We start from the raw sequence: 25,138 nt of genomic DNA on the forward strand, positions 1-25,138 counted from the left end.
AGAAGAGTCCAGAGGCATGTTCTACAAATCTGGATTTTCTCTCATCAAGGCAATTTTAGGGTTAACTCTGGAATGCTTCTTACTGGGATGAATCACCATGGTAACTTGGGAGGAATGGCAAACCTGCTCTGAGGAGGTTTTCTGGATAAAAGATCAAGGAGTGTAAGAGCACCACCCCCTGAGGAGCCCTTATGAGAGAAAAAAGTTTTAGAGATAGATGAGATACTGTACCAAAGATACAGATTTTCCATTTTGATCTTTTATCCAGAACTCGATCTGCTCCAGAGCAAGTTAGCCATTACGCTGCTTTTGTAAACTGATGTTACAATATGTTACAAATGTAACACATCACAGTCGGGCGCATCTGAAATAATAAGGTTAATATTAATGGACACACATGGCAAAACTGCAGAAACATAAATTAATGGAACGCACAACTACTCATGCCATCATTGCACAAAACAAGTTCACCCAGAGGAGAGTTTAAAGGGCTAAATGGAAAACATAAACCAAAGGACGAGCACTGAGGAAGAGCTCCAAATGTCTGTGCTGTTATAAAGTAAAACTGAGTGATCAGAGTGCTGTCCGTTTATACTGTCCAATGAATTAATATTAGGGTTGCACGATATTATTGGCACAATATCGGTATCGGCTGATAAAAGCTTAAAAACACGTTTATCGGTATCTGCAGATATGAACATTTCTGCTGATAGGCACAGCCGATAAGGTGCTATTCAGTTAGGATTATTATTATTTTCCATCTAAAAAATAAGCTCCTTAAATAAAATGCAGCACTTCATTTATTTGCACTGCAGAGCTCTGTGTCTGTCACCAGGTTGTTACAGTAGCTCTAAATTAATCAATTGCAACTTGGTTATATTTAAAATTGCATTGTACAAGACCGTCACAATTAGAGTAACATATAAATTCCAGTACAGGGTAGACTTAGCTTTCTTAACAGTGAAAAAAAACAAACAAACTTGTGATTATCGGTATCGGTATCAGCCAAAAGGGATTTCGATATATCGACATATCGGATATCGGCAAAAATCCAATATTGTGCATCCCTAATTAATATTGTAAAATCTCTTAAGTTTAGGCATAAACAGATCCAGGAATTTTCTGCTAGTATTCCTCTCTGACTTTTGCTGCAGCAACAGTGTTGCTTTTTGGCTTAGATGGTGAGTTTGAGTTCTCTGTATTTCTGAAGAATAGTTATTTGCTCCTCCAGGGTAAAGTTGGTTGTTCAGCAGCGTTTTTTTCATGTGTTTCCCTGTTTGTGATTGGTCAGATGTTGCAAACACCACCTTGTTTATGTGAGCACACTGATCATGAGCGGAAAACCCTGGGTTCACTTGATGAGTTGACATCCAGCTTTGTAGTACCGCTCATCAGGACTGTGAATGTCTCGCTAAGCCAACAAAAGTAACAAAGAGATCCTGGATGTGTTAATCCTTCTTTGTAGTACAGGCCCCTGGTATTAACCTGACCCTTTCTGCTACTGAGAACATTTGAAGAATCAAGAGATGAAAAAACAACAAAGGAGACATTAAACTGTTGAGCAGCAGATACCCTCTGTCAGGTAATGTATTGATATCAATGTGGTGCCCTGAGTCTGAGCTGTAAAAAGTTGTTGGTTCTTGACTTTTCTGTTGTTTGGTTAATGTGCTCAAGCTTTGATTTATTATCAAATCCTGCAGAGCAATCAGTAGGTGGGAACACTTTCTGTTTATGAGCATTAGGATGAATTATACTGTTGTTGTGCTCAATGTGGTGTATTAAAGAAAAAAACAAACCTCTTAAATGTTAAGAGAGGAATAGGAGTGCATGCCTCAGTTTTAAATGATGACAGGTCCTTCACAGTGGATGAGTGAAGCTGCTGGATTTTGGTCTGTCAGGTGTGTTTGTGCAGATCTGACTGCTTCAACTCTTTTTTCGTCTGGCTGCTTTTATCCTGTAAATCCACTGTTTTTTTTTGCTCTGTTTAGAGAAAATCTTTACGTTCTCTTGTTCACACAAAGTTAACCCACAGTGGGCTTCAGGAGGACAGAGGAGAAAAGCAAACACTGCGCAAGGAAAAAATGAGGTTGAAGGGTTCAATTTCTGGGTCCAATATATTCTTTTTCACTTCCCTAATAGTTTTATCTTTAAATACAGACATTTTTCTGGGAACTTTGCAGCAGCACAGCCCCATACACAACAAACTGTGATCAATAAAGGCCAGCCCTAGAGAGGAGGGAATGAAGGATAATCTGTAAAGGAGACAACAAAAGCCAAGCATGGCGGTGCCTAGGTGATGCTCTGAGGCTGCTTGGCTTCTTCTTGCTCTGTAAACCTGCAATGTATGCAGGACAAAATAGATTAAATCAAGCACAAGGGAATCCTTGGAGAGAATGTGAAGCCATCAATGAGGAAGCTGAAACATAGGCGTTGTTGGACCTTTCAACAGAAAAATGATCCAAAGCTTACCTCAAAGTCCACCAAGGCTTAGTTTCAGAGAAAGTTCGGGAATACTCTGGAGTGGCCTTTGCAATCACCTGACCCTAACCCTGTCTGTACTCTCAAATAAATGTGGTCAGAGATCAACATGGTTTTAGAACCAGGCAGGCCTCTTGTGTACATAAAGTTAAAGGTCCCATATAATGCTCCTTTTCTGCAGTTTAATATAGATTATTGATTTCTTCATGAAATGGTAGTAACATGTTTTGGTCCAAAAAGCCAATAAATCAAGCACAGCAGCATTGTTTCCAGGCTCTCATAGCCCATCTGTTCAGAACGTTCTGATTTAGTGGGCGTGACCTTCATATGTAAATGAGCCACCTCTGATACCGCCCCGCTCTTCCGCGTCACTGAGAGTGGTGCCACGAGCTCTGAGCACACAATGTTTAGAAAACAGCGGAGCTTGTCTACCGTAACATTCCAGACTAAAACAACAGGCTAACCGCAGCTAAAGTTAGCATCCTGGAGCTAACACAAAGACAGGGGGACACTGAGGAAAAGCTCTTACATCTGCTCCACAGCACACAGCATTTAATATACTCACATTTACAAGGGCTGAAGTTTGTTGGCGGATGGCTGGTAACGCACCTGGATTCAGGACCAGTCTATTCGCTAGCCCTCTGTTGTTGGGGAGGAAAGTGGGTGGGGAGGGGTTGTGGGGGGTATCTGCTCCGGTGGTCCAATCAAGTCAGACTTGCTCCTGATTGGTCATAAAGGGGAATCTCTGACGTCAGCAAATCCCCAAAATCCAAACAGCTTGTTTTAGGTCAGGATTTTACATTCACAAGCACTACTAAGTACGGGTTTTGTCGTTAAATATCACATTTTGTGGGCTGGGAGGAAAGCCAAAGACCCACAGATTTCACTAAAAGACTTAATAAAGTGATTTTTGCATAATATGGGACCTTTAAACAAAAATCCAAGACAGAGGCAGTGTGCAGAACTGTGATGTATCGAGCCATCACAATGTGGAATAATTAACCAGTTATTACTGTCAAGGCCCCCAGTAGATCCAGTTTTAAGAGACTAGAAGAAAAAAAAAGTTTTAAAACTAATTGATGAACACTAATGAATTCTTGTGGCAATATATGTTGTAAATGGTGATACCTTTTATGTTAAATTATGTATATACTGATGTGTTCATTGTTTTTTATGATTCTTGTATCTTAAGTGCCCCTTTGTATATCTTATTCTGTATGTAGTTAATAGTTACTTGTGTTTCTATGTGTTGTGTATGTGTATATTCTGTGTTGTATGCTTGCTGTATGTGGACCCCAGAAAGAGTAGCTGCTGCATTGGTAGCAGCTAATGGGGATCCGATAAAATAAAGATAAATTAAGAACCCCACAAAAAGTCCATGGTGGGATTAGAAGAAGGTGTTTGCAGCACATAATCTCAGAATCTTAGTGAACTGGAGTCCTCTGCCCTTTAAGAATGGGCTGAGATTCCTGAGGAACACTGCCAGCAGCTGGTGTCTGTCTATGGATTATGTTAACAGCAGGTCATAACAGAAAAGAGGGCTGTACAAAGAACTACAGATGCTTGTCATAAAGGGGTTAAAAGTTTTGAGACTGCCATAGTCATCATAAGGCGCATTTTTGTTGAAATTTGGGGAAGTATTGCAAATATTAGTTGTGTTGGGCCTTCACTTCTTCTTATTTGATTTGTTTAGTGCAGAGTGTTGCATGTTGCAGTGGGGGTTGAATGATTTTAAGTGCAACTGACTGAAACATAATCATACTTGAGACACTTTTACAGTAAACCCCTGCTTAGAGTCTGTAAAAACTAACCATAATCCATTTGGGTCATAAAATATGCACATTAGGGTAAATAATACAGTTGTGGTCAAATGTGGGCTATTAAAGAAAAATCAAACCTCTTAAATATTTGAAGAAGAATAACTGCATGAATGTGCTTTAAATGGTGCTGCTTGATAACAGCTCCAAACCCCAAAATGCCTTTGGTTCAAACAAAATTGAGTATTGGAATCAATTATGCTATTGTTGTGCTCAAATGTGGTCTGATAAAGAAAAAAAGAACTGTAAAATGTCTTGATATGGATATAAGTGCATACCGCAGGCTCAAATGGTGCAGCTTGATGACAGGTCATTTACGGTCAGCCAGCAAAGGAGCATGGCTTTGGTCCATCAGGTGTGTCTGTGCAGATCTGACTCCTTCGACTCTATGTCTGTCTGTCTGTCTGGCTGCTTTTATCCTGCAAACCTGTTTTTTTTAGCGGGACAAGACAGATTCAATCAAGCATCATGGAACCCTTAGGGAGACTGTAAAGCCATTAATGAGGAAGCTAAAGCATGGGTATTGTTGGACCTTTCAACAGGGAAATGATTCATACCTCAACCAACAAAATAAACCATAATGCCTTTGGTTCACACAAATAAGTCCATTAGGATCAATTATACTGGGAGTGCCACTGACTGAAACGCAGTCATACTCAATAAACTTTTACTATTAACCCCTGCTCAGAGTCAATAAACAATAACCATAATCCATTTAGTTTGTACAAATATGAAACACATTCTCTTGCTTTGGATCTGTCAGGTAAACTAAAATAAAAATCAGAGGGTGTTTTTGTGCTTTTTTTGCAAAGTAAATGACATTTCTTCGCTTCACTGGTTTTCAAAAACCAGTATATCCATTCTGGTTCAGTTATATTTAAAACCCCTCTTTTAACAGGAATCAGGCACTTTTTTGGAAGGTTTGAAGCAGCAGTTTCCCCACATAGGTGGTGGCCCTTTAATCATACTGACTGCAAGAGCTCAGACATCACATTCAAACTAAGCCTTTGCTGTCTGGGTGAAATCAGAGCAGATTTTTGAAGTCGGATACTTTTAAGAGCACTGGATCTGGACTACCTTTAATCTGCGTGTGGTGGCAGCGCACGGGTCAATCGTGTTATCAGCTGAATGTTTTTGCTGAACACAAAGACGACTTCAAAGCCAACCGGACCAAACGACAGGCCACTGAGAGCGAGCAGAGGCTGTTTGATCTCTCAAAATGTGTTATCCACACACTTCAAATAAACAACATACCTAATAGACTTCTGTTTGTTTGTGGTAAATTCACTTTTGACATCCCTGAAAGACTCTTTGTTATTAGAATAAAACTTATCTCACTGTCACCTGTAATTATGACCCATTTAACACTGTTGGAAAAATTTGTCTCTAACAGGACTGGATCAAAGGTTAGGATTTTGTTCCTGTTCACTCTATCAGTGCTTATGGTGTGTTTCATTTACATCGTAACTGGGAAGTGGGGAGTGGGAATGGTGTCATCTCCAGATAAAAGCGTTCCAGTTGCCAAGTTGGGAAAACTTGCCATAACAGCAGAATTTCTATACACAAACATCAAATAATACTGTGTATAAAGCTGATTCAGGGTATACGCTGCACTCCTGAGGTTAAATTCAATACCTTTTTAAGACTTTTTTTAAAAACCTTTCAAAAAGTCTTAAGACCTTATCGCGACCTGTTGTTGGCAACCAGTCTTTGACTGTTGTAGTTTGTATTTTACCATAAATTAGGTAAACTGAGAAGGAATAAAGCTTGAAAGAATAAATGAAACTTAAGGCAGGTTAATTGACATTCCCATTAGCACAAACAGCTGTTATTCAGGGCCAACTTGCAGAAAAAAACAAGAATTTATTCAATCATTATCAAAATTTAGTACATGCGCCTGAGATAGTGTGATTTGTTTTCTATCAGTGTTACATACAGACAGCTACTAAACTACTGTACCAACTGAGTTTGTTGTCACATTAGCCTACAGATATGCTGGGCTGCTAGCGATACATATAGCCCACGCCTCACAAAATTACAACTTTGCTTGTTGTCACGTTTCAAACAACAGCGCTACGTAACTGTACTGATAAATACCTAATCTTGTCGCATTGTATCCAGTAAAAAGTAAATTTGAACAAAGAAAATTTGTTCCAAAACCAACACACGCTGGTCTGTGATGACTGTGACGAGCAGAATGATTGTCCAATCACCAGGTGCAGTTATTTTTGAAGGTTCAGCCCCTAAAAACATTTTCGAACCAGATGGACTATTTCCGTGGCGGAAATATGGAACTGTCTGCCAGGCGTGTCAGGTTAATTTGTAACAGTCACAGGGAGAAAAAAAAATATTCATGGATACTTTTGAAATCAAAGCTTAAATACCTATAAAATTTAATACCTCATAACACTATGATTAAGCCTTTTAATACTTTTTAAGGGCCTCAATTTTCCCACAGCTGATTTATCAACTTTTAATACTTTTTAAGACTGCGGACACCCTGTGATTCATTGCGACAAACACAAGTCAGAAATGCCAAAACAAATGGAATATAATAGGAGCTTAATTACTGTTTACACCCAGAGCAGCCATCTTTGATTGTAAACTCTGGGTGGTGTGGATCCGCCAATTCCCAAGTAAGAAATTCCTAGGGGGGCGTTCCAGTTTAAGTTTCCCGCTCGTAAATTCTGACTTCTGAGTGCAAATGGAAAGCACAATTATCCCCAAGCACAGACTTGTGACGTTAATATTACTGACAGATAAATACAATTCCAGGTTCAAATAAGGTTAGGACACTGTGTAAAATAAAATACCGCCACTAAAAATCATGATGATTCTAAAGACTCTCTTTCTATTTTCAGACGTCAGTCGGCAAAAACTCTGAAAACCATATATCTCATGTTTGTCTCCCAAGAATCATGGGAACTTGAGTTTCGCTCAGTTGACTTTCCCATCACAGTCGAGATGACAGCAGACTCATATTTGAGTAATGATCTTCCACAGAAAGATGACAGAGTGAGACATCCTCACCGTGCTGGGGGTGTACCCCTCCTCCACAAGGATGTTTCTGGCACAGTTGTTGATGTGTTTGAAGCGGTCAGGACCCAACAAAATCCCTCCGTACCACCGAGAAACGACCACCATGACATTACGCACGTCCAGGATCTGTGGTGAGACAGACACACGGTGAAAGTGTGAATATCAAAAGATGAGTTAGTGATGAATGTAATAAAATGTGACACAACACCCTTCCCCAGCGGACAAACATTTCACACCAGATGTGATACGATGGATGAATTCTCTCTTTGGTGTCTGGTGGATTCTGATGGTCTGAATCACCCCTTAAAATGTGTCTATATGAAGCTACAGAACAAGCTGTTCAGATCAGACATTAACAGGAAGTTCAAATCTGGTTACCTATGATAGTGAGGAGGTTTAAGCTGTCTCATCCTCAATAGACGGGGAATCTTAACAGAACTATCAAAATACCCCAGAAACTATAAACACTATGTACCTAAACTATAAATACAAACTAGAGATGGACAAATCAACCAGCTGGTGACCAGAATAGGTCAATTTTCAGTTTGACCATCTGCGACTGTCTCAAATATAGCTGAGTCTGTGCTGATCTCATATTCACACTCACAAACTGCATTGAGGAGTCAGTCACATTCCCCCTCTGCCTGACGACGCTGTGGTAAAGCCATAATACTTAGAGGACAGGATGTGAGACAATGGAACGGATCATCAAGGAAAAGAAAGGAAGGCTTCTGATTGGTCAACATCTTATAATTACAGTAATTAGTTCTTAGAAGCAAAGACAGCACTAAGAACAGCCTGAACATATACTTGGTATAAGACAGATATACAGAGATGTCTGTCACATTCCTCCTCTGCCTGTCGACACCGTGGTAAATGTGCTGGAATAGAAGGGAATCAAAGAGAAAAGAATGTTTCTGATTGTCAAGACTAAGCAGCAACCTCTGATCATAAAACACGATACCTATATGGAAGTGTAAATGTTTCACTTTTAAGTTTCACTTCCTTCACTTTTTGCTGGTGATCCTTTCACAGCAAGTAGCACAGAATGTTCAAACTATGGTCAAGACAACTTAACAAAGATTAACAACAAAGCAACATATTTCTTAACAACAAAGCAAGACTTGAGACAACCAGATCTCACACCTGACAGATGTGCAATCAGAAGCCAGTGGCAATTGCTCTAAGACTGCAAGGGAAGCTCAGCTTCCCCTAAAATGTCCCTAAAACAAAGTGGTGATAAGTACTGCTGTGTGTACATTTCATTGACAAAATATGCGCTAGAATTCCTTCATCTTTTCACCGGAATCAGCTACCTATCACAGGTAACTGGTTCAACCTCCTTCTCTTTCACCCCGCATTGTCTCTGCGCTTTAACACAGTCGGACGCAAAGCGTCTTCTGACCAGCGGGGAAGTGTAGAGTGGGTTGTTCCACTGTGGAAACTGGACGGTCATTGGATAAACGCTGGGCTTTGTCCCGTCCATCGGACGCTCAGCGTCTCTGGGGGTCAATGAGGCAGTGGGCTGGCCTGGACGCTGGGCTTCTGCATGATGATTGGATGATCTGTCTGAGGCCAAATCCCTTTGTGATTGACAGTGAAATGAGCCAGTCAGCAATCTTGAAGTATAACCCTCCACCGGAGCATCTTCTCAGTTGTACATTCAGTTGTTCTGGACTGATCTGGAGGCTTTATCAATCTCCAGTGAGTTTACTTTTCTTAAAAACAATGAGCATTGTGTTTAAAGATTCTCTCTCTTTTCACCAATAAGCAGCTACAGCTACAGCTGTGGAGCTTCTCCTCCTGTCACTCACCTGTTTCTGAAACGGAAAATGAAGCACATTGGCTATCCCGGCAATATTGGTAGTGGCAAGGGCTTCGGGTACAGCTATAGGGCGCCTGTCGGTCACGTGACCTTGAGTTGTGCCTCTGATTGGGTGAGCTCTCGATTTTAACATCCTCTGAATGGGTGAGTTAGAAAAAAATTCACCCCCTGTACAGTGTGTGCCGAAAGTAAATTAGCGACTCAGGCAGGAGACGTTTTTTGAACCAGGCTGTAAAACGGTCAATTTCTGCTTTGAAAACGTTTTTTTTTTTTTTGGGCTTGGTGTGTATGTGACTTTCAGTACTTCCAGAGTCAGCCTCAAGCGGACACTCGAGAAACAGCAGATTTTAGCACTTCAGCACTCTCATATTCTTAGACCGGAAGCTGGATGATGAATAGGGGGATTTGTTGATGTGCTTATTTAAGAACCAACCAGCTCATTACACTTCATCTCTTACATGTCTCTTTTAAGGGTATAGTGTGTATAGATGGGAGTATTTGGTGATATTTAACAGTCAGATTTTTGATTAAAATGTTCCTTGCTGCCCCTCTTATCAGTAAGGTGACAGTGGCCCTTGAGGGCAAAAGTGCCTGTGATGCAACAACTCCCCCATCTGTCTTCGACCCCTTTACTTCCAACCAGTGCACTTACAAAAACAAAAAACCTGTATGTTAGTAGTTTGCCTATTCTGTGTCGCAGCAGGAACTTGACAGTGAAAGATGACCCTCACCTAATCAGTGGAAGGCAATGTTCTTTCATGTAAATTTTAAATAGTTCATTCATTCATTTTCAGAACCGCTTATCCTGTTCAGGGTGGTGGGTGACTGGAGTCTATCCCAGCTGTCACTGGGTGAGAGGCGGGGTACACTGGTTGCCAGTCAATCACAGGGCTGACACAGAGAGACAGACAACCTTTCACACACACACTCACACCTATAGACAATTTAGAGTGTTCAATTAACCTGATGAGCATGTTTTTGGACTGTTGGGAGGAAGCTGGAGCACCCGGAGAGAACCAGGACATACATGGGAGAACATGCAAACTCCACACAGAAAGACCCACCAGCCAAGCTGGAAATCCAACTGGAGACCCTCTTGCTGTAAGGCTGCAGCACTACCCATTGTGCCACTGTGCAGCCCAATATTAAATAATAATAAAATAATAATAAAAAGCACAACAAAATTCAGGAGGACATTGAAATCACATGGGCTAACACATTTTTCTGACAGATTTGTTTTGATATGGTCATGTAACCTGGTGCAATCTTCTAGTTACAAGTTGCTTTTCAATAGGAACCAAATTGGATTTCCATTAAAGAGAAGTCAAAATTATAATTTTTGGGTTTTTTTAGTCATTCTAAAAGTTATAAAGGGGGAATCAGACCTTGAAAACAAACCCAGAAAAAGAAATTTATGCATCTCCAATAAAAACTCAGAATACAAAGGTACAATCAGCAAAGAATTAAAACCCCTCTTGAGAAGAAAAGTAATAACGAAAATTAAGAATGACTGTTTAATCTGCTTTTTTATCACTGAAGATTTTTTAAACCGGGCTTTTTATTCTTACTGATGAGTTCCTAATGAATCTGAGTTTCTTGCTTCTTTCCCTTCTGGGAGCAACAAACTTTCTCTTTTCAAACTACAGGCCATGGAAACTTTTTTCTCCACTTTATTCTTCAAGGTGTAATTTTTCACCAACAGTGTAAGACAACCAAGAAGGTCCAACAATATCAAGTCTGTTAAAATACAGTTTCTGTCCCAGAAAGGGTGTTACAATAAGCCTCTGGCAGGGTGAAAATGAGTTCAGCCAGTTGGAGGCCCTTTTTAATGCATTTCAGGTCTTTGCTGCATGTGGTAGAGCTGATTCTTTCACAGGTTATGACATGATGTGCTCTGTTTCTTCGCCTTTAGCAACCCTAACAATGGATAAAAGGTAATACCTGTCTCTCAGCTTTGTTTTTTAACCACTGGCAATTTTACCATCTTCGACGGGTCTCTGGTCTCATCAGCTTTGTTTCCAGTGGGAGCAGGGCTCTGTTTCTAGTGATGTCGCTCAGACAGCTCCATAGCCCCATTTACGCATGAACTTCTGACATTTTCACAGACCATTTCAGGACATTCGGCTCTGATATTCTGCGAAAAATGCCAGTCACTGATGCACCAGTCAGTGCATGTGCATGAGATTTATGCTAACATTTTGAGCAGTCCTGGTTTACATGAGGATAGAGGACTTGAATACTACAATGAAAGATACAACAGAAGAAAAAATATCACAGACATTAAGGTGGAAAACATAAAGACCCAGTGCCCACTGGTTGCTTTTATTTTGCACCAGAGCCTACAACCTCAGTCAAAGAACACTCACTGATGCTCACTGTTGAAAGTCGCAAAACCTGTCTGGAAGTCTTTCTGCACTTCCACTCCCCTTATGAGCTGACTGTAAGGTCTGTTAAATTTTTCCTTGGCCTAACGTTTGCTTTTATTCAAAACAATTCAATCAAGACAACATAAAAATGATTAAAGTTATCATGCTCCAGTATGAACAGCAGAAAAAGACCTCAGAATTACTTGTTTCATGTCAGCTTGTTCTCTGTCACATACTGACAAATCAGCAGCTAATTAATGCTGCCCCAAAGGTGCACAAACATCTCTGAATGCAGATTTTACAGCACACACCCCAGTAGAATCTAGACTAGAATTTAAAGTCATTCTTCATAATGTATTGTGTCTTACAGAGCTCATAGTGCCCTATCACTCCTCTAAAGCATGCAGCCTGCTTGTCATACCTACAGTCTCTAAAAGTATTATGGGAGGTCGAGCTTTCAACTATCAGGCTCTTCTCTTTTGGAATCGCCAGACAGTCAGGGTCAGAGAGGCAGACTCTCTACTTTTAAGAGGAGGTTCAAAAGTTTGTCCTTGCCTCTTGCTAAAAGCTACAAAGTGATCCACTCATGGTGGGTTGAGATGAGAGTCCTTCTTTTGTCTTGTTGTTAGGTTTTTTGTTATTAAAAGAGCATTAGCAGAGCTAGAAACATTTTTGGCACCCTATAAATAAAGAGTGATTGATTGACAAAAAGCCTGGACAAGGTAACAAAATGCAGACGAAATATTTCCAGATTCTTCCCCATAGGAACAGGTTCAAAACTTAAAAACTTAAATGAAGGGTTTACTAGTAAGTAATCACAACATTCAAACTGGGCCCCTCCTCTTTGGCTCAGTGCCAGCAGCAGCCCACACCCACAGCCTCCGACCATGACTATATGAACGCACTCACTAGCCCAGCAACTAACTGTAGCATCATGTTTCTGTGTGAGACAGACTCAAGAGCTGTGCACCTGACTTGACATGCTAGCACAAGCTAATCACAGGTATTTAACACATACATGGTTAACAGAAAGCCAACTTGCATTGCTCTTTGTCCCGTGCTGCTCTACAAGCGCCTGAAAGCAAGTGAAAGTTGATCCAAGCTTCACCTTTGTTTAAGAAAAAGCTTAATCTGTTCCGCATTTTGTTTCACTTTGGTTGTTTTTCTTCCTCTGTGCCACTTCCACTATTGTAGCTGCTCTGATTAGCTTACACTCACAATCATCAACAAAGTCACATCTGTACTCGGTGCTCTGTGATTGGCTGAGGCAACCACGCTCACTCTCCACTCAGAAACATCTTGGAACAATCAAACCATTAACATAAAAGGCAGAGGAGGGGATTAAGGCAGACACAGACACTGACATAAATGTATAGAGGCCCATAGGAGATGGGATTATTCCTGTAAAAGTTGACTTTTTTTTAGGAAAAAAGTTGTTATCAGCTCCTCCTGTTGTGAGTGTAGTCTTGCCATTTATTGACAGAAAATGGCAGCAACATCTGAGAAAATGCAACGACTCTTTGATATCGTTCCTCTCTTCCTTCTGCAAGCCAACATACATTGATGCGTATGTAAACTTCTGTTTCTCTTCGCTTCTTTGGCCTGCATCCTTTCACTAAGCTCCAGGCGCTAAATTGAAATGAATAGAACATAATAATAATGTGATATTAATTTCATCTCATCAAACTCTTGCTTTGGTTAGCAAATTGCCCCAAACGCCAAACCGTCCCTTTGACAGAAAGAGGAGTTCGTCCCTCCCACAAAAAGTGCAATCTGTTATTGGAGGAGACTCACACATCTGGCCACCAACACTATTAATCAGATCAGTTCTTCATTCAGCGCTTCACACTGGGACATTCACAAGCTGAAAGCAGAGAAATCTAAAAGAGGAAACAGGAAGAAGGACTCGCACAGAGGAATGAGATTAGAGGAGGAGAGCGCTCTTCATGAAAATGGCTCCGTACACTGAGAGAGCGGCGAGGAGGAGATTAATCAGTGAGTAGCTCTGAAGGATCAGCTCGAGGACAGCTGGCCTGACGCTATCACTCCAGTTACAGTAGACCTGTCTGCTACAGGAGGTCTCCTTACAGGGCAGCTCAGATTCTGAGTTCATGACCAAAAATTAATTCATTTAAAGGGTTTGCATCGTTTTTTTAGAGCCATCAGTGACAATGTTTGGAGAAGAGGGAGGGGCTGAAGAAGTTACTAAACCCTTTACATAGGTGTAAGAAAGACTGTACATAGGATATAAAGGCAGATGAAGCCTTCTGATTTCACCCATTGGTTTCTCAAGCAGTCCAAAAATGATGGTGCCATGTCACAAGTACTGGCTCAAACTAATTGACAGCTGATCTGGAAACCTTTAAAGGTGGAGTTTGGACTTCCCTACCAGGGGCCTGCACTACGAAGCGGGATTAACACATCTGGCATCTCTCTGTTACTTGGGTTGGTTTTACAAGACATTCCCAGTCCTGATAAGTGGTACAATGAATCTGAATATCAACTCATCAAATGCACCCAGTGCATCCTCATGTAAAAGGGGTGGTGTTTGCAGCACCTGGCCAATCATTTCAATAAAAAAACCCTGCAGAACAGCCTACTTTACAATATTCTTTATAAATACAGAGAACCCAAATTCATCATCTAAGCCAAAAAGCAACACTGCTACTACAGCAAAAGCCAGAAAGGAATGCTGTCAGAAAATTACAGGCTCTGTTTATGCCTAAATCCATGAGATTATACAATATTAATTCATTGGACAGTATAAACGGACAGCACTCTGATCACTCAGTTTTACTGTATTATGGCTCAGACGTTTGGAGCTCCTCCTCAGTGTGCTTCCTGTGGTTTATATTTTCCATTAAGCTTTTTGGACTCAGCACCCCCTGCCACACAAACACACACACACACACACACACACACACACACACACACACACACACACACACACACACACACACACACACACACACACACACACACACACACACACACACACACACACACACACAGTGTGAGCTCGTTTGGTGTAACATATGGCTCCATCAGTTTACAAATGTAGCGCAATCCATTTGTTGAACACTTGTATCTTTCATACAGGATGTCATCAGGGACATCTAAAGGATTGCATCTTTCCCCTTAAACTCTTTGTCTCCTAAGGGCTCCTCTCACGATCCACACACCAATGTCGACAGGATCTTCTTAGAGAGGGCAGGTCATTTTCTAAGAGAGCTGATCGGCCAGGAGGTGGTGTTTTTACACTCCTTGATCTGTTATACATTAGGCATACATTTCCGTGGGGATTTATCCCAGTAAGAAGTAAACCAGTGTTGTAGGACCAGAAAACCTGGACTAAGCCCGAAGTTACCTCGCTAAGAGAAAATCCAGCTTCGAAGTACAGACCTCAGGTGAACAAAGCCCACACCTGTTAGCAAAATCTGCTGCATCTGATGATGCCTTGACATGTTGACATGTCAGCATCAAATCACCCCCAAAACATGATCTATAGAGAGTGACGCTAACAGTAAATGAAATAGGAAACTGTTAAGAAAATCCTTGCATATAGCAATTTTTGTTCAATATTCAAAGGGACAAACAACATATGGCCCTCTATGGTTAGCCACCTGTGTTGTGTTTCCAGTTTGTAAACCAGCTGGCTGAAGGTGTCGGACACAGCGGGGGGTGTGCCAGGTCTCCATTAGCTCTTTTTGGGGGAAGGCAATATTCAACAATCTCCCCACTATGGGGGACTTTCAACAGGACAACACTTGATCAGTGGATGAAGCTGACAGACTGCAGCAAATCCTCACTTAGTATTTTGAGCCTTGCTCAATATAACCATGTATCCATGTAGATTACTTCTGTGAGCCTGCTCCACATGTTGATATTCAGCATTTAAAACGTCTCTTTGCCTCCATATGTTCTGTAGTTGTGCAATACCTGGTTGTGGAAGGTTGTTTAAATCTAAAATTTGTTTTTTTGGGGGGGAAAAATCATTTGTTGTTTTTGTCAGGAAAAAAATCTGCATTTTTTGATAATTGCTCATCAATAATTATTAAGATCAATCACAGAAAATGCTACAATTTGGCACCCTAAATCGAAACCTCAAACTGTTTGTCTACCAGGCTGTGAACAAGTCTTATCTTCCCGTAGGGTTTAAACATTTGAACACTGCTAACACTAATTAATGAGCAAACTCTTCAGTACAGTTCTACAGTTCTACAGTTTCATTTAGCAGACGCCGTTTTTGTCCAAAGCGACGTACAACACAAGCAAGAATTTATACAGAAGAAAAACCTAGATAGTGCTACAAGTTATTCGGCTGCAGGTGCTGCCGTTACGTGCATTTTTTTTCAAACAACAAAAAATAAATTGCTGCAACAGTATAATTCAAACTTCAACAACATTCAGTAGAAGTGCTAAAAAATCACAAGAGCTGAGTCTTAGACCTACTGACTAATTCTACCCCTGAGGGCAAAGAGGAGAAGGGTCAGCTCAAATGCACAAGTGTTCCCTGAACAGATACGTTTTCAGACATCTCTTCAAAGTAGAAAGGGACTCTGCGGATTGTATAGAGTTTGGTAATTCATTCCACCATTTGGGCACAACAGAGGAGAAGAGTCTGGCTAGTGATTTGGAGCCGCGCTGGGCTGGGAGCACCAGGCGTCTTTCACAAGTAGAGCGTTGTGGGCGAGGAGGAATGTAGACCTGGATGAGGGACCCCAGTAACTTCATCTTAAACTAAAAACTTAACATGCTCCGGGCTTTGTTCATAAAATAAAATGCATTCTTGCGCTGAAGACTTCGAACTAGAGACTGAGACCATGAACTCACTAGGAAGATGTTTTTAATAGACTTTTACACAATCACACCTCTATCGGTGGTCAGTGTTGAATCGCCCCCTGCTGGATATAAGAATGAATGCAGATGTAAGGCGCTTTTATACTGGCGTCACACTATGAGTCAGACATGCAGACTGGTACATTTTCTTACGCAATCCCAATACCTCAAGACAGGGGTGTCAAACTCATGGTCTGCGGGCTAGATACGACCCACACAGTCACTTCATACAGCCCTATACTTGATAAAACTTTATAATGAAATCCAGCCCACTGCGTTCATGGCCCGGTCCACTGTTGGGGCAGTATGCAAAGTACCAGGGAGATGAGTGGACACAAAGAGCCACACAGCTAAAGAAAGAGCTGTTACTGCAACAATACGTATTCAAGAGAGCAAGAGAGGAGGCAGTGATGTCCATCTTCAAACCATACTGAGGGTTTCAACTGCCACATCCCTCAGAGTAAATGTGGCCCAGCTGTCTGAGAAGAAGCACTCTCATGTGTCTGGCAGCAAGCATTCAGCAAGAAAAGACAAATATGACAGTAAAATAGTACATGTTGAGAGGAACAGTTGTTTGAATGGTTGAACCTTTTTTTTTTTTTACCTCGTGTCTCCTTTCAACAAGGTTGGATGCTCAGTTTGAGTTTGTGACCATGGAGAGTGTGTATGTATTATAGATTAGATTCTAATCGTTTGAAAATTATTTTAAGCCTATTATTGAGCCATGCTGTCATAACACTTGCAGGATAATCCATTTTTAATCTTGTTATGTGTTGTTTAAACTACTTGCTTTTAAATATAGTTTAAAATTCAAACTTTGAACCATGAATTTCATACACAGCATCCAAACTCTTATAGTTTTTGGGTTAATTTGGGGGTTTTGAGAAGGACAGAAATATAAAACTAATCCTGCTCTGGTGCATTTTTCAGACCAGATGACACAAACTTTAATGGTTAATGATTTGCTGAACTGCTTCCTTCTGGGCTCTTCAGCCAAACGCAGGCTTGGAGACTTTCCTACAGCCAACAGGCTCAGGTGAGATCAATATTCACCTTCCTTCAGCTCTCTGTTTGGTCTTCATCACCTCCAGGAAAAGATCTTATCCTGATGTGTTTGCCGGCTGGTCTTCAGATATCTTCCTTCAATTTCATGCTTGGAGAGAAGGGTTGAGAGGACGTTCTTTGAAGGATGAAAGTAGCAGTGAGGGACTGAAAGTTTAGCGCCCCCTTAGGACAAAGCAGTGCAGATTGTCTCTATGCTGACCTTGTTCTGTTAGTGACAAAAAATTCTACCTCTGTCTTTTTTTTTTTTAAATGCCCCAATGTCTGTTAAACTTTGCTACAATGTGTTGTTGTTCTGCTTACCTCACAGAGATCCAGTGACAGATGTTAAAAATACTATAAAATATATCTAAAAGAAGAAGAGTCTTCTTTTGAATGATTTGATTAACTACTGTAGGTCCTATTGAGGCTTAGCTCTTACTTCAAAGAGACTGTGTGGACTATCCGTTAGAGATGGATTGCAGCAACACCTTTGGATGAAATCACATGTTCACTGTCATCATGACATGACTCATATAATGGTGTGTTTGTTTTGGAATAGAATGGAGCTCAGCCCTTTTAACACCAGCAATAAAAAAAATGAGTAAGTTTGTACTGTTGTTCAATAGTGTTCTGTCTTTAGAGGGTTAGGTAGGTTAGGGTTAGCTACTCACAGCCTGGTGCTCTAAGACATTATGTCCTTCCAGTCATCTACCAATCAGAGCTAACGTAACCTCACTCTTCATTTTATTGATAGACTCTCAAGTTTGAACAGACCACTGCAGAATAACTGCTGACTGTGGGTTAGAATGAACATTATCATAGTTCACCACCCGTGTTTTAGCCTCTAACTCGTGCTCTGTCACTCTCCCGTTTAGTTTTCTTCTGCTCTTATGTCCTTTTTCTGTCTGACAGTTTGGCTCCTGTGTCCACCATCACTACAAATGTATCACAGAAATCATTTTCAGCAGAGGAAAACACAGATCTGTCTTCTCACTACTAAACTTTGTGGGCCGGCGTGGTGTTGTCAGAGAGACTTTGACGTGCCATAAATCAATCTGGTCCTGCCCCAGTGGATTGGCGAATAAAGAAATAGCATTTTGAAATAACCTATATTGGTGCTGAAAATCTAATTTTAAAGTGTAGATTACGATCAGACATATATCTAGAAGGCAGAGTTTTTCAAGATCACTCTGAAACTCCTCATGCTCCATTTAAGTGATTCTCTCTATACTTCTCTCTCCTCTATCTGTCTCTCTCTAACCCCAACACAGTCGAGACAGATGTCTGTTTAACATGAGTCTGGTTCTGTCTGAGGTTTCTGCCCGTTAAAGGGAAGTTTTTCCTTGCCATTGAAACTTGCTAAATGCTGCAAAGTCCTGTACTCATGGTGGATTAAGATAAGATAAGACTCCTTATCTTGTCTTGATGTTGGGTTTCTGCTTATAAAATTGTATTTACATTTACGGGTCTAGACCTGTAAATGTTTTTGTAAAGTGTCTTGAGATAATGTTTGTAATGATTTGGCGCTGTAAAAATAAAGACTGATTCATTGATTGATCGATTAATTGATTGATTGATAAAAACTTTGCACACAAACTTTATCCATCACAGATTAAAAAAAGCAGATTTAACTAAAACTTGAAAAGGGGTTATTCTTCTTTCCCATATTCACAACATGGATATAAAAGTAAAAAATTCTGGACGTTGACTCTAAACATGGTCAGCTTGCAGGCCTCAAGACTGAACCACCCAGACTTTCTATTAAAGGAGCAGTACAGTTTTTTAATAGCAACTTCTTTCATCTGAATTCTGTTCACAGCTCTCAGTTCCTGAATCCAAAGTTAAATTCTCACATATTTATCTCTCTCTAACGGGGTAATACTGCATGACTCAAGAGTCCTTTCTGGGAAAATTCTGATAACCATTCAGTGACAGAACCACGAGGAAACTTTTTGTTCTCAGCCTTTCTGGGAAATACAAAGTGTGTGGACAATTGCACGTCTCGGTGCGACGTGGGTGTGGGTGTGAATCATAGAGCCATCTGACGGCCAGAAACAAGTGCCTCTCTGGGATGTGAGATGAAAGATTAATAATTGTGTGAAATTACTATCATGGACGTTTTCTGTGAAGAGGAGCAGAGAGGAAATTTACTCATTATGGTAACACAAGCAGGGATATTCTGGTGAGGACGTCTCTCAAAGTTTAGCAGTTAGGAATCATTTCCTGAAGAAGCACACTAATTTAATATCTGACTCTGCACACATCCAACGCATCATGATTCAGATCATAAGCCTCAAAAGTTCTGCTCTCTCAAACTAAAGCTTACATTGAGATTAAGTATAAAAATGTATCGTTACATAATCTCACAGAACACGTACACATCCTATTTCTGAAAACTTCAAGAGGCAGAAAAAAAGGAGTCTTATACATGATCTAATTGAAACATAAGTTAAGGTCTAAGAAGGCACCAATGACAACTCTATATGTTACGTTCATGGCTCCAAAATACACTTTGCAAATAATTAACAACCAAAATGCTCTGCAGCCTAACATAGATACCTACCCCTGCTGACCTACGAATGTGCAACTTCATAGCAGACAGGTTACTGCAAACGGTCAATACTCCAATGAAAGGTCAACAAACAAAGCCTTTTCACACATTACCGTTAAAACATATGACAGTGATGACATGCTGATCAATGAAATGTCATTTACCTCACGTCATCTTATTTAAAGGGGCTGTGAAAGATTTTTAACAAATCTTGAAAAAATAAGAAAAAATAGATTATTCCTATGCTAGTTTTTAGCTTCCTTATCAGGTCGAGGATTGGATTGATTTAGTCTCCATGACAACGCCACACTGGCTGATGAAATTTTGTTGTGAGAAGACATATCTGTGTGTTTTTTCTGCTGAAAACAATTTCTGTGATTGATTTTGTAGTGATAGTGGACACTGGAGCTTTACTGTCAGACAGAAAAAGGACAGAAGAGCAGAAGAAAAAAAAAGTACGACCTAAAGGTTAAAACATAGGCTTAGCTGTTTGTGATAATGTTCATTCCAACCCACATGCAGCAGTTATTCTGCAGTGGTCTGTTCAAACTTGAGAGCACTACATAACTGTACTGATAAATACCTTACCTCATTGCATTATATCCAATAAAAAGTTGTCTTGATATAATTTGTTGTGATCTGATCTTCTTTCTTATCTTATTTCCAAAACAAACACACAACTTTATTAGAGTCACGTCTTCTCCACATTGTTTGTGAGACTCAGGGCCAAAAGGTGTTGCTGCAGTCCAATTAAAAAAGATCCTTCTTACAGCATCTTTAAGAGGATCAAAAATTATTTCGCCAAAAGAGTAATTTGTGTTTTTTTGTTTACTCATTGTTGACTATTACTTCTGACATTTTCTGTCTGGTTATGTTGAAACCTGCTTTAAATCTTCATCAAATGACAAAACTCAATGATTAGCTTTGACACGTTTTGAGTCAGCTTGTTTGATCTTTAACTCCATTTCCTTAATTATAAACAAAACCATGGAAATTGAACTGAAAGGTAAGAGCTGACCATTTGATTATAGAAAAGTCAGCCGTTGAGAGGGTGTTGAGAGCTCATATCAAGTACCTTAAATGTCAGGAATGTGTGTGTTATGAAATATTGATTTAAAGTCATTATAAAAACATCACCTGCTGTCAGCTTTAGAAACAATGGTAACATTTATCTCTGAACAGATGCTGCAGTAGTCTATCCTTTCCATTTGACTCGAACAAAAAAATACATCACTGTTTTACATCTATACTCTCTCCAAATATGAGAGCTGTTTGTGGCACTGATCTCCCACAGAGAACATGTAGTAAATGGTTATAGTTTGAAGAAATCTTCTCACTCGGGGAAACAAAACTTTTCATTCCACAGCTGAGGATGAATTTTGTGCAGCTTCTGAAACAGAACAAAGCAGCTTTGTGTTGACGCTAACTGGATATGCAAAAGCCAAAAGAAAGCTGGATGCAGACAAGAAATTTAACAACGGGATATCAACTCAAAGCAAAAGCTGAATGTGAGCTGCACTGACTCATTCAGTAATCCTTTTCCAGTGTTACCGTCTGACTTGTTTTCCACAGCGCTAACCTGAGTCTGGCAACATCTCAGGGTCTGAAAGTAGGAAGACAGTTTTTTTACAGAGCTGACAGACTCACAGGGAAATATATGAAAAGAGATCGTTTAGAAATGCAAACAGAGAGGATGAAAGCTAAAGTTTGTTAAGAAAAAGTGAAATTTTAGCATGAGCAGACACCATATAGTTGGGAGAACTAATGGTCTTTTAGTATTTATTAAAGATTCTCTTTTGGATTTTGAGCATTTGAGCATGGTGAGAAGCAGAAAACTATACACACACACACACACACACACACACACACACACACACACACACACACATATATATATATATATATATATATATATATATATATATATATATATATATATATATATATATATATATATATATATATATATATATATATATATATATATATATATATATATATATACTTTGAGATTATTTTGATTATACAGTCTATGGGCAACACACAGTGGAGATGCTTTTCAGCGCCATCTTCCATAGTGGATGTGTGGAAGTAGTATTTTACCATGGCGCAACATCCAGATAGTAAAAATGAAGCCTATGCGGAAGTGCTAAATGTTGCTGTTCATTGAGACAGGGTGCAGAAAGACAGGAAGTCAAGTACACACACAGCCATAAAAACAGACTTTTACAGCATTAAAAAGCATATTTACAGCCCGGTTCAAAAAACGGCTTGGGTCTAGAGCAGGCATGGGAAAACTATGGCCCGGGGGCCACATGTGGCTCGTTGAACATTTTAATCCGGCCCGCCGAACTTGAAAAAATTAAATGAATAAACCTTGTTAATATTTTATTTTCCCTGCAATTCTGATGTCTTCCCACTAGATGGCGCACTGTAGATACATTGGCTTTGTTGAGGTAAAGCGTAGGCCTATTTCTCCACGTTTGCACTTTACCCTCTGACCCATCAGCCCTTCTGTAAAGATGAACGGACCCAAGAAAAGGAAGGTCCGGCCCCTTTGTCAAATGTTAGAACCCATTGTGGCCCACGAATCAAAAAGTTTGCCCACACCTGGTCTAGAACACTGATTTCACTATTGGCACACACTGTACAGTTAAGTTATTCGTTTTTGTAAGGATCATTTGATTGTCCAATCAGAGACACAGCTCAGATCACATGACTGGCCAGCATCCTGTAGCTGCTCGAAATGAAACTCACAGCCATAACAAATGTGGCTGTGTCCGTGGATTGGCTTCATTTCAGGTGCCAGGAACAGATGGGTGATGTTCCAGAGGCTACATCCATGTTTTATACAGTCTATGTATTTTACTTACAACTTGGCTAAAATACTGTGGATTACATTTTTTTCATTATCAAGAGTTATCAATATTGTATAAGAGGTCAAAGTATCCGGTTATATCACTGTATCAATATTTTTCACACCTCTTATAGAAATGGGAGGAGTGAGAGTGTACAGCAAAATTGAGCTTTAACATTAACAGGCCCATTTTGCTGTAACATTCCTATTCTAGCATCTTTCTAAACTAAAAAAGGGGAACAAAGAAAGGATATAAGCTGTTTATAAACACTGACATCACTCCCCCAGTGATCAGGTGGACTCATGTAGTGGAGTCTAGTAAAGTCACAACAAAGTATCACAGGTTTGTCCTTTCAAAGTTGATAACTCATCAGCCAAACATGGATTTAAAAAGCTGAAACTGCCTTCCAACCACAGTCAGGTCAAACGTGAGCTGTAACCAAGCAGCAACCCACAGTCTAAAAATATGAATTCAACGTAGAAGTGTAAAAAACTGCAGTTCCTTGAGTGTCCACTTGGGGCAGGCTTGAAAAACACCAGAAACTGCATACACAAAAAAGGAAGTACATGTGCAGAGATTTGATGTGGGCCTTTATGTTCACATGAGGGTACATTTTTACACTTCACTGGTGATCAGTGATGAAGTGGGATGTTCTGGTCAGACAAGGCTTAAGTGGTTTTATGGAATGACTGATCTCGGTGTGAAGTGCTTATAAAAATAGCTGTTGTTCAGGAGCTGTTAAGTAATTATGATTCATCCACGCCTTTATCCCCCTCAGGCAGATCATCAGTGTAGAAACTCCCCAACGTGTCATGGGCCTAACTTGACTGAATACCAGAAAACGGATGTGCTTACTTCATACCTCTAATGTGTTGGCCTGTACAGCTACAGTCAGGGTTTTTTCACTGAGTGCTTATCCTTGTCATAGAGCATCAGTTTGGTAAAAAAAGATGAAAGATGTTGTGTGTGTTGTGTGATCTGTGCAGAGCTGGGTACTAAAGGATGCACAGACTGTGGATTTTAAAATAAACATCGTAGTTGGTCAAAGCTTCATAACAGCATGCAGACACTACGGTAACACTGATAGAAGAAACAAAATAGAATACAAAAGAATGAAACATCAAAGGCCAACAAACAACAGAGAGGAATGCTTCTGATTGGTCAAAAGCCCGTACTGCTGGTGATGAGTTCTCAAAAGCAAAGAGAACACAAAGAACAACCTGAACTCACGTCATATCTAACCAAGTACATCTGCTGCTTGGTTACTGGGCAAAGTCACAGCATTATTAACGCTGTTAGTTTTAACACTGTTAAGTTTTAACACTGTTATTCCCAACCATAGACTCTATATAGAGTGGACAGTGTGGCTCCGCCATTTATCATTGTATGGTTTTGAAGCCAAAATACCGCCGTCACAGGCGCCGCCATTAGCAGCCGTTGTGCAGCAGTTGTGCAGCCAGTCTGCCCAGTAGAAACTATGAGGGACTCGAAGAGAATCTGAGTGGAGCTGGGTGACAAAAATAACAATTATTTTTTCTTTCAAGAGTCTAATCTCTTCTTTGCTCTCTCTCCCAAACTATTTTACAATCCCTGAAAATAATACACAAGAATGGCAGCCAATGGCAGTCAATCATCCTTCAACGTTACGTCATTTTTAACCTCTTATATCTAATGAAAACAAAACTTTTCAGAAAAAAGAGAACTTGAATTCAAGGCAGCCAAATTATATCTTCAAATCACCACAACAATTGGATGTGAGAAACATTTCTACCAGGTATATTCATTTTCTTTAAGTTCAACCACAGCTCATCTAGAATGGCTGGGGGAGATGGATTGTTTTTACCTATACTGCAGTCGGTCACAAGGGGGAGCAGTTTTTGTGGCAACCTCACTTAGAGCCGAGCAAGATGACGTCCATTTTTTTTACAGTCTATGTTCCAAACACTGTTGGTGACAAATCTCTAATGTTCTCTTTTCACTTATGTGGTAAAGGAATCACCTCCACTATCAAACACATTACATAAAGTGTTGTTCATAAAAGTATTGATAACATATTAAGAGCATAAATAAAGAGTGTTGATGTTGACCTGCAGTAAATGAAGGAGTCTCCCTCCTGCTGCCGTCTCACCATCGTCTTCACAGTCCTGCAGGAAGCTGTTCTTGTCTTCACAGTGAATCCTGCGGACACAGAAAAACAGAGCATCAGGAGAGCTCGGCACGAGGTGGAGAGGATGAAGACATTTAGCAGAGAGAGTGACGCCTCTTCACACTGAAAGTTTTTAAAGTGGTTTAAATGTCAGCGGTAATGATCGGCCTGGCAG

The 25,138-nt window shown here is 40.2% G+C and overlaps 1 protein-coding gene across 1 annotated transcript in view; it reads right to left on the reverse strand.

Moving 5' to 3' along the window:
• impact (impact RWD domain protein) overlaps positions 1-25,138 on the reverse strand; it is a 43,515-nt gene that overhangs the window by 3,707 nt on the left and 14,670 nt on the right. Inside the window, exons 9-10 of the mRNA XM_074668607.1 lie at positions 24,905-24,995; positions 7,326-7,460 (exon numbers count right to left, since the gene is read on the reverse strand). Of these exons, the coding sequence (XP_074524708.1) occupies positions 7,326-7,460; positions 24,905-24,995 (226 nt within the window). The remainder of the gene's footprint in view (positions 1-7,325; positions 7,461-24,904; positions 24,996-25,138) is intronic.

This window comes from Halichoeres trimaculatus, unplaced genomic scaffold, assembly GCF_033239565.1.
Source record: "Halichoeres trimaculatus isolate MK-OKI-2021-1 unplaced genomic scaffold, fHalTri1.1 fHalTri1_scaffold_4, whole genome shotgun sequence".
Classification (NCBI taxonomy): Eukaryota; Metazoa; Chordata; class Actinopteri; order Labriformes; family Labridae; genus Halichoeres; species Halichoeres trimaculatus.